The sequence below is a fragment of the Columba livia genome, chromosome 5 (assembly GCF_036013475.1).
Source record: "Columba livia isolate bColLiv1 breed racing homer chromosome 5, bColLiv1.pat.W.v2, whole genome shotgun sequence".
Classification (NCBI taxonomy): domain Eukaryota; kingdom Metazoa; phylum Chordata; class Aves; order Columbiformes; family Columbidae; genus Columba; species Columba livia.
In genome coordinates, this window is record NC_088606.1 from 13,875,370 (window position 1) to 13,888,854 (window position 13,485).

General features: G+C 42.1%; 1 protein-coding gene across 2 annotated transcripts in view; it reads left to right on the plus strand.

Moving 5' to 3' along the window:
• CCDC85C (coiled-coil domain containing 85C) overlaps positions 1-13,485 on the plus strand; it is a 116,741-nt gene that overhangs the window by 77,221 nt on the left and 26,035 nt on the right. Inside the window, exons 3-4 of one of the 2 annotated variants that reach the window (XM_065063528.1) lie at positions 2,629-2,664; positions 9,781-9,885. In XM_065063528.1, the coding sequence (XP_064919600.1) occupies positions 2,629-2,664; positions 9,781-9,885 (141 nt within the window). The remainder of the gene's footprint in view (positions 1-2,628; positions 2,665-9,780; positions 9,886-13,485) is intronic. The other variant, XM_005506102.3, reaches the window with a different exon arrangement.

A 13,485-nucleotide genomic window follows, 5' to 3' on the forward strand; every position in this document is an offset into this window, starting at 1 on the left:
TTAATTGCTTCTGAAAAAAAGAGGCTCTACCCCAAATTATAAATTTGTGACAAAATTTTCAGTCTGTTTGTTTGTTTGTTTTTCTTCATGAAGCCCAAAATGCAAATCTAAATTTTTGTAGCAGCCTTTTAAAGAATATCCAAATTATCTCATTAAAAAACCCAGACTGGTTGTTACTAATTTTTCCTGGTTGTTACTGATTGGAGTCCTGGTTCAGCAGAGAGACTTGAACACTTGCGTGGTCCTCCAGAAGACAGAGGCTTGTGTGTCTATCCTGCCCTTAGCAGGACAAAGAGAATAAAGAAAAGAAGAAGGGCCAACAAATCCCTTGTCTGTCTTGGTTCTGGTGTTAGTTAAAGCCTGCAGGGTCCTTTTCTGTTTCCTGAGAAGGGGATTCAGGTCTTTACCTTTCCCATTCCCAGCTCCCTCATTTTAGGGAATGTGAGGAGCGAGGGCAGACCCAGGACATCGCTATGGCTGAGTTTTGAGAGGAGGTGGTTCCCTGCCTGGAGTGCAGCTGACAGAAGAAAATGAAAAGTTAAATGAAAAGTGGATGGTCCAGTAAATTTATTCATGTGCTTAATACTACACCCACATCTACATCTACTTACCTGGTGGAACTGGACAGCACCTCTTAGCTTCTCCTTTGACATCCCTAATGAAGAGACTGATTTGGTGCTAATGAGCCACAGGTGGGCTCCCTTAGTCTGAGGCTCTTAAACTCATCGTGTACAAGCCACAGACCAGACTCAGGCTACACTGAATGTCAGTGGTTATAGCTCCATTTGGCTTTTTAACTATTGAGCTTCATTTCTGTTTGGGTTGTGGGTTGTGATGCTTGAATCTCAGCTGTGCCAGCCCATATTCTCTCTTGAGCAAAGCCTGCCAGTTGTGTGATTATAATTATGTATTGCAATTTGGTTTGAACTGATTATCTGAGTCTCCTATGAGTTATGGGGTTGATCTTTCTCTGCTGATCTGAAAAAAAAAAAAGGGGGGGGGGGGGAGAAATACAGATGCTTGAATATTAACAGTATAATATAGTTCCCTGCCTCAGTTGCCACAGAGAGTGTGGCGAGGTTTGAAACTTGCACTGCTTTTATTGCCTGTGCCCCACTGAGATACTAATAAAAATATTTTTGCAAGAGTGGTTTTACATGGTAAAATCTGCTAAGCCTCTTACTGACTGTCTCTTGCTATTTATTAAGCCTTTCCCAAAGTGTTAGCTCCCCTGACAATAGAGAATTCCAGTTGTCACCATTGCAACCAGACGAAATCTGCTGCTTTGCCCCACCAGCTCATGATATGAGGGGAAAGTTGGAGCATAGGTGGCAGTGGGGATGCTCTTTCCTGTGCTGTTTGCAAATGGCTGAGATCCAGCCACAGCAAAACATCCCAATGCATCCTCACAGCTCTCTGTGCTGCTGCTGTACAAGGGCTTTGCACCTCATTCTTGGGGTTGTACCATTTCCAATTCCATATGAATAACTGCAAATGGTTTTACTGATGAAGCTAACTGAGGTTGCCTTTGTGACCTGCTGGCTGAATACTGGAGAGGGAATTGTAGGTGTCTTGGCAGATCATCGTCCCTTAAAGCCTTTGCCACCAGTCTAAGGACTGATCCCTGGATGCGCTGCGTGTACAACAGGAACATGAACATGAACCAGTGTAAAGGAATTTAATCTCTCCCATTGCAGAAAGCTCATATTATTACATGACATAGAAGATGTTAAATAGTTTTAATCTTATCCCTCATTTTTTTTCTTATTTGCGCAGTTATTTCAAAATCAAATACGTTGATTTTTTTATTGCACTCTCATGTGTGTAATTCTGGCTTGCCTGATAAATGCTGTTGAAGCTAATGGGACTCTTCACATATACTTAAAGTCAGATACGTGCTTTGCTGAGCTTATTTTTGCTTGAATACGTCTTGTAGTGATAACTGCAATTACTGAACCTTAATTCAATTATTTGCTAGCTTCACACAGTGAAATTGCCCATCCCTCAGCTTCCCGGTGCATGAGACCCTACCACACGGATTAATGAGATAAGGAGGAAATCTTTGTGCAAGGTTGTGTGGGGCACAGGGTTGCCTAAAAGGGCCACTCACGTGTGGTGCTGAGGTCAGGAGAAGCCAGGGCCATTGCCCTGGTGCCTGTGTGAGAGCTGTGCAAGGCAGGCGCTTTGCAGCATCTCCTTCTCATTATTTGAGATATGTTTCTGCTTTGCTTGACCTCTGCAAAATATCGCTTCTCTGCTGGACCTACTAAGGATACCCTGGGCCAGGTCATTCTAACAGAGTGGTGTGTTTTGATAGTGCCATTGAGCTCTGTGGGTATGGTAAAATATCTGTAACTGTGAGTAAGAATAAGGTGATCATGGGTCACCATGCTCTAAATTGGGATAGTAAGATGTTAATGTTTGTGCAGATAATAATGTGTTCTGCAAGACTTCATTCATTAATATGGGAAAAGAGGTTGAAGTTCAAATAATAATATTATCTTGTCAAGTGCTGCATGTAAGACCAGCTTATTTTGGTCATCTGTGATAGATTTTTTTTCCAAGATGATAAAATAACTTTTTTCTGTTAAGTTCCCAAACATATAATGTTCTTCTGTTCCCTTCTAGCTGGCTCACAACAGCTTGCCACGAAATTTCAGTAAGGTAGAGAGAGCTAATGCATCCACAAACAGCTTCTTGGATTTGGGGGCTGCCTTTTAATATTGCTGCTGGTTGTATGGGGCTCTGATTATTTGCTCTTTCCCATGCTAATATTGGTGATTTCCATTTTTTAATCATCTGAATGTATTAAATGTGCTCCTAGTTATTTTTATTTCCCTCCTGTACTTGTGCAAAAGACATTGGTTAGTAACGTGTGAGTTTTGACCAAGTTCAAATCAAATCCATTTACCTACCTAAAGAGCAGTTAGTACTTTTAGATAAATTGCAGGAGGAAATAATAGGAAAAGACTTTGAACTAAACCTTCAGTTTAATTACCCAGTTGCAAACAATGGGTTGTTGAGTGTCAAAATTGAAGCAGTTTCAATTACTGGAACAATTATGGTTTAGAAAATTCTTGCCGGTAGGTTTAAGAATTTATATTACAGTGACAGGCAAGTAATTCAAGTAATGGGCAGTACAAATAGTCCACAGAGATGAAGGCAGCCTGACCCAGTGGACTGAAATAAAACCTTCCTCCTTTTTCTCTTCACAACTACATAAAATCAAAAGCCAAGATCTCAGCAGAGACATCCAAGATTTATGAGGTAAAACTAGAATATGAAGTAAGAATGAAATTTTTTTCTTACAGATTTATTTTTCCTTCGCATAGAAATTACCCAAATCATAAGCCCAAATCCTTATGAGCTTACATGGTCAGGATGCGATGCCCTTGCCCATTTTCTAAGGACCAGGTTCACCCTGATATTTAAATGACAGCTGAAATGTGCTTTGTAAGAGGATGGAGTAGCCACTAAAAAATGGAAATTGCTTGTGTCTCTGAGGGCTGGGTGATGGTGTGGCATATTCATTTGTCCAAAGAATATCTTCTGAATCGGTGTCAATAAGGGTATCTTCTATTACCAATATTGAATTTGTCACTGTATTCCTTTCCATCTAGTTACATTTCATGTTAAGATACATAATTTCTTCTAATGTTATGTTGAATAGCAAATATAATATTAATAAATTTAAATGGTGCGGTGTGTAATCTGCTGTCTCTTGAGCTTAGTGCCAGTGGGTCTGCATTGTAGGAAAATGAAGCTGATTATTATAAAGCCTCTGAAATGACAGTCCTCTGGGAAGTCTGCTGTCGCTGACTCACGTATGCTTGATTCTCCTCTTCATTCCGGATATTACATTTTTCCATCCCATTATAAAGGGACACCCCAGAGGTAAACGGAAAGGGCTTTGTAGAACTCCTGGCCTTTGAATTGGTGCTTGTTGTTTTTGGTGCTTTTTTTTTTTTTTTTAATTAAAATGGCATGTGGGCCAGGAGGGGAAGCTTTCACAATGCAGGAGGTCACAACTGGGTTATGAAGAAGTGATAAGAGCAGCACTCAGGTGCTTGGCCCTAATCCTCAGGTGCCACCAGGGCCATCCCTCCTGCCCTGCTCCAGCAGAAGGTGGGGCTCTGCCAAACCTCCGCAGGTGCCTTGGATGTGCTCGGGCACAGGGTGCCCACGTGTAGACACCCAAATTGCTCTGAGGTGATGCCGCAGCCCATGGGGAGAAGGAAGGCTGTGACTCTTTATGAAGGCTTTTAATATTTCCCTAGGGCACAGGGTCAAACTGATCATTTATGATTTTTTTTTTTTTTAACCTCTGTTCAGCCTTCAGCTGTTACAATTTGTGTGAAAGGAGAAAATAGTGTTTTCAATTAAAGGCTACTTATGTAACAACCCTGTTTTGAATGCTAATTTGTGAATTACTGGATGCTGACAGTGCTGCTTTTTAATTTTCCTCGGTCATTTCACTACATAATTCTAATTGAAATAGTTCTGGGTTTTTTTTGCTCATCTCTTTCATAAATGCTGAGAAGCCTGTCAAGCAAACTTCTGTCTTTCTGTATTTAATTTTGTTAAGAATGGTCCATTTTGTTACATCAAAGTGACTTTGAATTAAATCCTTGTCTTCTTTTTTCTCCCTTCCAGCAGAAGTAACGCTGAAGGGTAACAGAAACTGTAATTTGTCTAAATTGTCTATAAGTTTTCAACACTTTATCTTCACAGTTGGTTCAACATGGCCACTGCACTGATCTGACTTTACTGGACAGAAACAGAAAGGAAAATAAATGTTTCTTCTTAGTACTTTGACCTTAAAATACCACAAACACCATCCATCTTCTTGTGTTATTTGTGTTATTTTCAAATTGAATCACTCAGCATATCGGGTCAAAAAGTCAGAGGCCACCATTTCTTCTCCCTGCTAGTAGGATAGAAAGCTTTGATAGGAGCAAGTGTTTGCTGATTTTTTTTTTTTTTTAATATGTAATTTTAGGCTTTGCTAAGCACCAAGACTTTAATTTCTATCTAAAGTATTTTAAACAATGCATCATTTTTTTATGGAAAATACCATTTTCCACCTATGTTAATAATCAAATTCCTTTTGTTTTCCAGACAGCTAAAAGGTTGGATTTGCAGTCCATTTTTGCTAAAACCCTGACTTGTTGGTCCTATTTGTTTCTCGCTGATAAAAGTAGGCAAAGCTCCCTTCCCTGCCAGGAGGAACATGTCTTAGTCCATTTCTTTCATAATAGGGCTGACAAAGATCTCGGGCTTTGGTCCAAGAGCAGCATCTTCTGGGGTCGCTTCAAGTTCTGCCTAGTTGAAAAATTTGGCAATAAATGTCATGTCATTGTTTCCAGATAATGAAGAATTATTGTGTCTGAGGGAGCACTGGCAACACTGGCAGTGTGTACCGCAGGTTAGGCTGAAGGCGAAGGTTGTGGGTCTGCAATCTTGTCCCTGTGCTCATTGTCGGTAAAGAGAGGCAACACCATGCAGAGTGATGCTGAGTTAGACCTAGGGGAAGTCTTGCACTTTCATACTACTATGAAAGTCAGGGGATCCTCTCCTTTTTCCTTTCTTTTTCCTTTTTCCTTTTTTTTTCCTTTTCTTTTTCTTTTTTTTTTTTTTTTTTTTTCCCCTTTCCCTTTCCTCTTATTCCTTCCCCTTCTCCTTCTTCTCCTTCCCCTTCCCCTTCCCTCCAATATTTGGATGAAACTAGTGTTTGAAAAAAATTCACAGTAGAAGATCAAGAGCTACTCCAGAGCAGTTAATGGCCAGTTGTTGCTGTTTGCTGGGACAAATTGTATATCCAGTTATGCAAGTTGTAAATTTGATCAGGTCAAGCAAAGGCTGACTATGAATAGTTTCCTCTGCTCTCTCTTGGTCTTCTTTTCTGTGTCCCTCCCTCTCTCTCTGCTCCTCAGCTTAGAAAACATTCCCAGTGAAAGTTCAACCCAAAGAGCACTCACCCATGGAGTTTCAGTTCAGGTGAAAATGATTTTGCTGATAAATTCCTTGAAACTCCAGAAATGTGAAGTGATTTTACCTGAAGGGTAATTTGTTATAGACATGCTGCCCATTAATTGAGATAATCTCCAACAATCATGATGAACAGAGATGATCAGGGATTGTACTTTTAAAATGCCATTCTACTAGAAAAGCAATTTGGGATCCACTTACATCTCAGTAATGAAAATTGGGTAAGGTAATAAGAGATTTCATTTTGCGAGTGAATCGACAATGCAAATATCAGGATTTTTAATTTAGGTTTAAGTGGAGTAATGGCTACTCATTCTGATGCATCATTAGTCATATTGCTTTTTAATGAGGGATTCACTTTCTTTTCCTGGTTAGCTCTAATACTGATAGCAAAGCCCAATGATTGCCTAAATGTTTAGGGAGGTCTGATGAATACATGTCACTGTACCATTTTAATTTAAAAAAGGAAGAAAAAGCAGTTTTCCTTCTATGGTGAAGAAATACACATTTGCTTTTAGTGCAAGGAAAATAAATAGTGCAGAAATGTGAATGGTAGGCTGTTGTAAAAATAATTAGAGTAAGAACATTTTGAAACAAATTCTAGAAAATATAGAAGGAATATTTCATTGAGTGGAGTGCTCCTGAAGGGGACTGGCTTTATGGCTGACAGCTGTAGGAAAAAGTGGTTCTTTGGCCATCTCCAGCATGGATGTGTTATAAATAAGGGCAGATGAAGATTCTTGCCTCAAACACCTCATTCCTCTTCTGGATAGGTCTCTGTTCAGCATTTTTATTTGTTAGATGTTTTGTCTTTTTTTTTTTTCTTTTCCTTTTATTTTTTTTTCTTTTTCCTTTCTTTTCTTTAATTAGGAGCTTGTTTTGATGTTCATTGAACTCAGTGGGAATCTTTCCATCAAATTGAATGCATTAGGTCAGATTCATAATCAGCAGTCATTGAAACAACCTAACAATAGTTTTGTCACACACAAGTGCACTGTCTTAAATGGGATTTGCTTAAAAAAAACAATAGAACTAATCCATTATAAACACTTATTAGAGCAGAGTTTTGACTGTATCTGTATATTTACCAATACAATTTCAACCAATTTAAGCCAAATTGAAATTAATTCAGACTCTTTCTCCAGGCAGGAGCTTAGGGCAGTTAAATTAAATTAATTTAAACTAGTGTACTTTTAGGCACAGCAGGATGATGTTGTGTGTTGACTATACGTAGGTCTGGTTGCCTTCCTTCGGTGGGTGAGACATTTTGACTTTCTATGAGGACAAGCTGTAGAGTGGTGAAACACATGCTGTCTAATGTGGACCAACCCGTTCAGATTTGGGGGCAGGAGAACAAGTTTCAGGGAGGCAAACAAATGTCCACAAAATGTCTCTCATTCCTGTTTCTACATTCCTGGTGCTCTGTAACCATGTGGCATCTTGCAAGTCACAGCAGTTTGCAAAATCTGAGCAATCGAGAGCCTCTAAGCAGTGGCAAGGCAGCGTGTGTCCTTCTGGAGCAGATCCTTCGAGGAGATCTGTCACCTCTGGTGTCTCCAGCACAAAGCTACAACCTCACATTTTCACTGCTGTTTCATTCTGCTCTTCCCTCAGCTGCGCAAGTGCCCGTTCATCACAGATGTCAGAATCATAGAATCATAGAATCATAGAATCATTTCAGTTGGAAGAGACCCTCAGGATCATTGAGTCCAACCATAACCTAACCTAACTTTAGCACTAAACCATGTCCCTAAGAATGTTGTCTAAACACCTTCTAAACACCTACAGGGACGGTGACTCCAGCACTTCCCTGGGCAGCCTGTTCTGATGCCTGACAACCCTTTCAGGGAAGGGTACATGAGCTCCTGAGCTGACAAACTGAAGGAGTGTTGGGGCCTCTCCAGGAGGTCGCTGTCTCCCCGTGTACATACAGTAGTGAAGAAGAGGTTGCACACAGCAGGGCAGTGGACGTGTAACCAGACACAGTCAAATTGTTTCAGGATAACCACCAAGAGACCTCTACACGTCACATGCCTGGGACAATGCCAATGAACTAAGATTCTTCTCATCACCATCCTTTGTGATCTGCTAACCTTCCTTTGAAAGTATATACCTCCCAGGCATGGTGGAGGAAATTCAGTTTTTCAGCAGTCACTCTTTGGCTTCAGAGGGAGTTATCTCCTTCAGATCTTTCTGTCTCTGACTCTCTATTGTGAAATGTGAAAAAAATATAAACCATGATCTTCTCTGTTGCCACCTTGTAAATTCAAGGGAATCCCAGGCATCCAAGATGCTGAAGTCATCCTGTATCACTTGACTCCACGTGAGGCACAGCAGGTCCCAGCAGATTGGGTGATACAGGACTATTATCCATTTCTTATGGTGGCTTTCTTGAAAACTGCCCTTCTCTTCACAGCTTGTAAAAGGAAAGGTGATAGGGTGAGTGTGCCAAAATGGTTGTGAAAGCACTGGGTCACACTAGATGTTTTAACCTAAGAAAACAACATTTTGGAATTAAACCAAAGCCGAATATGTCCTAAAATAGGTCATGTAGCTACAAGAAAATGTTTCTGACACTGACAGAAAAGTAGGTATCCACTCTGAATCCACCAATTCTTCTCTGCTAAATGGAAGCAAGCAATAGAAATCAACTTTCCATATTTCCAGAGATCTGTGCACAGCCACAGTTCCCAAAGTCTCGGTCATGGTCAGGTCTTTGGGGTTGCTGAGGGGTTTTTATATACAGTTGAGCTGATTTATGAGTTTTCCTGTTAAATTTTATTGCACCAGTGGCTTTTCTTTGGTTCTTTTGAAGTAGAAAACGCCATTTCTGCAGCAAATGCAAGTCAAAGTCTTAATGGAGCATAAAAATCGAAAAGGTCATGATTTTATAGCTTTAAAATAGAGGATAGTGCACTGCTTGCAACTCTTAAAAATATGAAAAGTTAATGAGGGTGTTTATCAGGAATAAAAAATATACTCTTCTCCCAGACCTTTGATTTTGGCTACTTGTGTATTGGCTTTTTATGGGTGCACTTTTATAAAAGAAAAACTCATTCTAGGACTGTCCCATTTCAGAATCACAGAGAGGGAGAGAGAACTAATAACATGAGGCAGAAACTTTGTCCCAGGGAGATTATTAAGTACTCTTGACAGGCAGTGCTGCTTCTCCCTTTGAGCATATACCTTTGATTGCATTTGTCTGGTTTCTAGTGTCATATTGACTACTTTTATTCATTTGACTTTGTTTAAGACCTGTGGGTGCATGCAATTTTATAACTAAATAAGAAACTGTTCCTGTCACACACATTTTGCAATATTAGGTGAATCGCAGTAGCACAGTTTACAAACTCTCATTGCTTTCCTCATGCAGGTGATTGGAATAGCCTCTGCTGTTTTTAAAAAAAGTTTGGAAAATGCCTCCTGGTCGATTTATTTTGCTGATTTTGATTTAATCTGAAGTCTTAAAAGTGTTTTTTCATCTGCATCTTAACAAATGTTTTTACTGAAGATGTAGGAAATCAGGTAAAATAAAAATGCCTTCTTGCTGTATCACTTAAAGGAGTAGACCTTGAATGGTTGACCTCCAACTTGAAAATGTTTTCTTCAGCTGTGAGCATGGAAAAAGCATTTTATTACAATGCTTACTGTCACTGTTGTTGCAGGGAGAAGTAATGGGAACAGGTCACGGGACAGAAACAATCATGGGAAAAGCCAACAGAGCAGGAGGGGCACAGCTTTGCTTCTTCTCATTAATATGGACTGTCCTGTTTTCTGTCATTGTTTTTGCAGCAGTCCAGCACGGGGGACCTGAGGACTCTGAGGAAAGGGTTGTCCCCGTACCACTCCGAGTCACAGCTCTCCTCGCTGCCACAGTATCAAGACACCCTACAAAACGTAAGAGACATTTCCTTACCTATACAGACAGAGCCACGGGTTTCCCCAAAAGTGGGCATGACTGGAGGGGGGGCATGTGAAGATGATGGGGGAGCTCTCCCAGCTAAGAATTCACCCTGAACTGATGGTGTAAATGTGCAGCTGGAGCCTGCAGCTGTTGGGAGGATGGGGAGCCTCTGGGAACATTGATCTTTACCTGAGTTTGGATCATCAGCTTCTTGGCATAGGTTTTTCAGTTAACTGATGGTCACTGTTGTGCACCTTTGAAAGCAACGGTGAATCTTGCTATACCTGCAGCTCCTTCTTTGTAAATGAACTGTATGGCTGCTGTCAAAAAGCTGGTCACGGATGAGGCAAAAAATGGTTTGCCAAGTGTCTGGCAACGTGTGGTCAGGATTGCCTTAGCAATTAAGTTATTAGCACTTTCATTGCAGGATTTTCTGTATCCCAGATGAGGTTTATGTTTCATAAGATTTGCCTGTGTTCCTTCTTCTCAAACAACAGAAGAATCTTGATTAAAGCCTCTCGTGAAGATGGATATGGTGCTGCTGTGCCAGGGTTCCTCCAGCACTGGTGTGGCAGGCACTGCCGGCTGATTGTCTACCATATGTTTGCCTGACTACCTGAGACTCTATGTTTGCTTGGTGACAGTGTTTTCCAGATTGCAGGAAAAGCGTAGATGTAGACAGGGAGACCTGCTGTGAGTGGGGTGCAAGTGTTGTGAACATGAGCAAAGACCTCGCTGCCACCCCGCGTCTTCTGCTCTGTGTCCAGGGCAGTGGTCAGCAGAGCTGCAGGTACTGTAGGACCAGTTGTATGTTGCCTGCCTGCCTGCCTGGGTAAAGGTTATTCTGTAGGTTTACTGTGCTTCTTAGAGCTGTAGAAAAGGGGGTAATAGTAATTTAGGAAAGTTTGCTTAAATAAAACTCCAGTGTGAAAGCTCAGCCCCTTTCTATCCCTGCTGAACTGCAGGATGGATGGAGACCGTCCAGCCAAAAAAACCCCAAAGGGAACAAAACCATGCAAATGAAATTGAAGATGGTGGCTGAATATCCACTTTGTGCCCCATATATAAAATGCCCCATATATAAAGTGCCCCATGTATAAAGTCAGGAGACTTTATACGGAGGGGAGAGAGATATGGGCCTGGAGATGTTTAGCTGTGCCGATGCCATATGGTTTTGGGGATTTTGCTTTGCTTCCCTTGTGCTCAAGCTTGGGTCCACACAGGGGACACTCACTAAGCCTGTGCTGGTTGCCCTGAGGAGTGCTGCTACACACAATTTTATGTTGATCTTGTGAGTCAGGCGGGCAGCTTTCTGCAGAGTAGCTGTGCCTGAGCATCAGTCCCGCAGCTCACCAGGGCTGTGTGAGGGCTGGTGGCAGACGGTGTTGCCTGCTGGAGCCCTTTCTGGCTGCTTGTCCCTGCTTCCCCTCCTTCTGCAAGGGAGAGGTGGCATCTGGCATTTATGGAGAGGCCCAGCTGCTGCATGACACTCACCTTCATCTGTCACACTGGCCGTGTTCTGCCTTCTTTGCATGAAGATGATAGAGAAAAACCAAAACCAGTTTTGGATCCAAATCCACATCATCTGGGATACTTATGTATTTACTTATTCCTACTGAAATCCCCTTGGTTTGTGGCTTGACATGATATACTGTGTTGTGACAAAGGATAACGATCACAAATTCATGCAGATGTCTTTGAATGTCTCAGGCATCTCCTAGAAAGTAGACAGTTAGACTTAACTGACTTTCTCTGCAGCTTTTTTTTTTTTGATAACAGGCATGAGTTTATGAGAAATCATTCCTCTTCATGCCTGCACAGGCTTCACATGGGTGAGTGATGGACAATTGGTGTCAGCTCTAAAGCTGTCACTTCTGTTCAGGGTTTCATCATCATCACTGCCTGTACAGCTCTTTGAGGAAGTTTCTTAGCATGTCCCTTGCTGTCACACAGTTTGCACGTAGGCATCACTCCAGCTCTCCATGGCCCTGATGTACCTCAGTTAATGAAACAGTTTGGTGTTTCTAATGGATCCTCGATCATGGATACTGGTGCACACTCAAGACACAGAACAGAAAGATGCTCATAACTGCAGTCTGTGCACTGCCTAGTCAGTGGTGCATCATGCAGATGGTGAATTGTGGATTTGCTCTGTGGTCTGCAGTGGTTATCAAATACCCAGGAAAAGCAGTCCCAGGGCATTAGTTCTGACCTACAAGCCCCTTGCCATTGCAAGGAAAGGTGTGACTTGTATGTTACCTTGAACTGATAGCAGGCTGGTCAAACTCCCCAGCCATGGGAACTACAAAGCAGAGTCATCTCATGATATATCACAGGTTCCCCGTGTCCTTTGGGAGGTGTGGGCAATTCCCTCAGGCTTGGACTCTGAGTGAGGCATGAGAGGAGGTGGCAACAAGCAGCTCCCTGTGGGACCTGCCATTCCCCTGGGACGAGAGGGGCAGGCTCCAAGCTGTTTGGGCTGGCTTAGTCTTTCCCACTTCTGGCAGCCTCCAGACCTGCTCAGTGTTGGGTCAGATGATGTTCCAGGCATGGGAGCTGACTTTGAGGTACCTGTAAGCAGTGCATGGCTGAAGACCCAGTGGCCAGGCTGCTGTCTGGGTGTCAGCAATGGAAATGATCTCAAAGTACCCTTGGACAACATGCACTTGCATTTGCCAGACTGAGCTGTTCCTGTGTCTTCAGTACTTTGGTTCTCCCTGGTAGCTACAACAAATTTTTTCACCCATGTTGCATTCATGCACTGCACGTGTTCTCTTTACGGCTTCTCTGTGTGAATGCAGCAGCACTTGGGATAAGTTATTGCACTCAGATTAGCAACCTTCTGATTAACACAGGGAGCTGTTGGAGGAGTCTCAGATGTGTGGCAGGAGTACACAGAGAAGGTGATGCCCAGTCTGTCCTGGAAACTCTTCAAGCTCAGAACTTTTTTGGAGTTTAACTATACTAGGTAGGAGTTACGGACTTTCAGTTTTATTTTTTAACATTGTCCAAGGAGTCTGGATTGCCTGGTCGTATGGTCTCGCCTCTGGTTAGTGAGGTGGAAATTGCATTTCAGTAACACTGAGAGTTTTGGGAGAATAACGTCTGTTTTGAGTAACTGGGATTGCAGGGGGAGGAGAAGCCTTGTCACTGCTGTGCTGTGAATCAGGACTGGGAGCCGTGCCTACCTCTCTACCATAGAGAGACTCTTATCCCACAAACTATGTACCTTCTTTTCACCTTTCTGTGCCTCAATAGTTCTTTTGCAGGAATTGGGTGGGCAATCACTCATTCCATGGCATGGTTTTCAGGCAGGATCCTCTGGGGTGGACACTAAAGGTGGTGTTTAATTTTTGGAACAGTATAGTGTTGCTGGAGAGTTCATTTGTTTCTCTCATGGGCTTTCTCCAGCATTAATGAAGTGAAGACTGGGAGGTGGAGTTGTCCACACTTGGTGTCAGCTCTCAGGTCTCTGGCTCTCTGTAAAGCCACCCTGCACAGTGCTTAACCTTTGGTTACATCTAATGATTGCTGAGCTACATTTCTGACATGAGGAGAAAGTATGGTGGAAATTCCTCATCCACAGCAGTAAT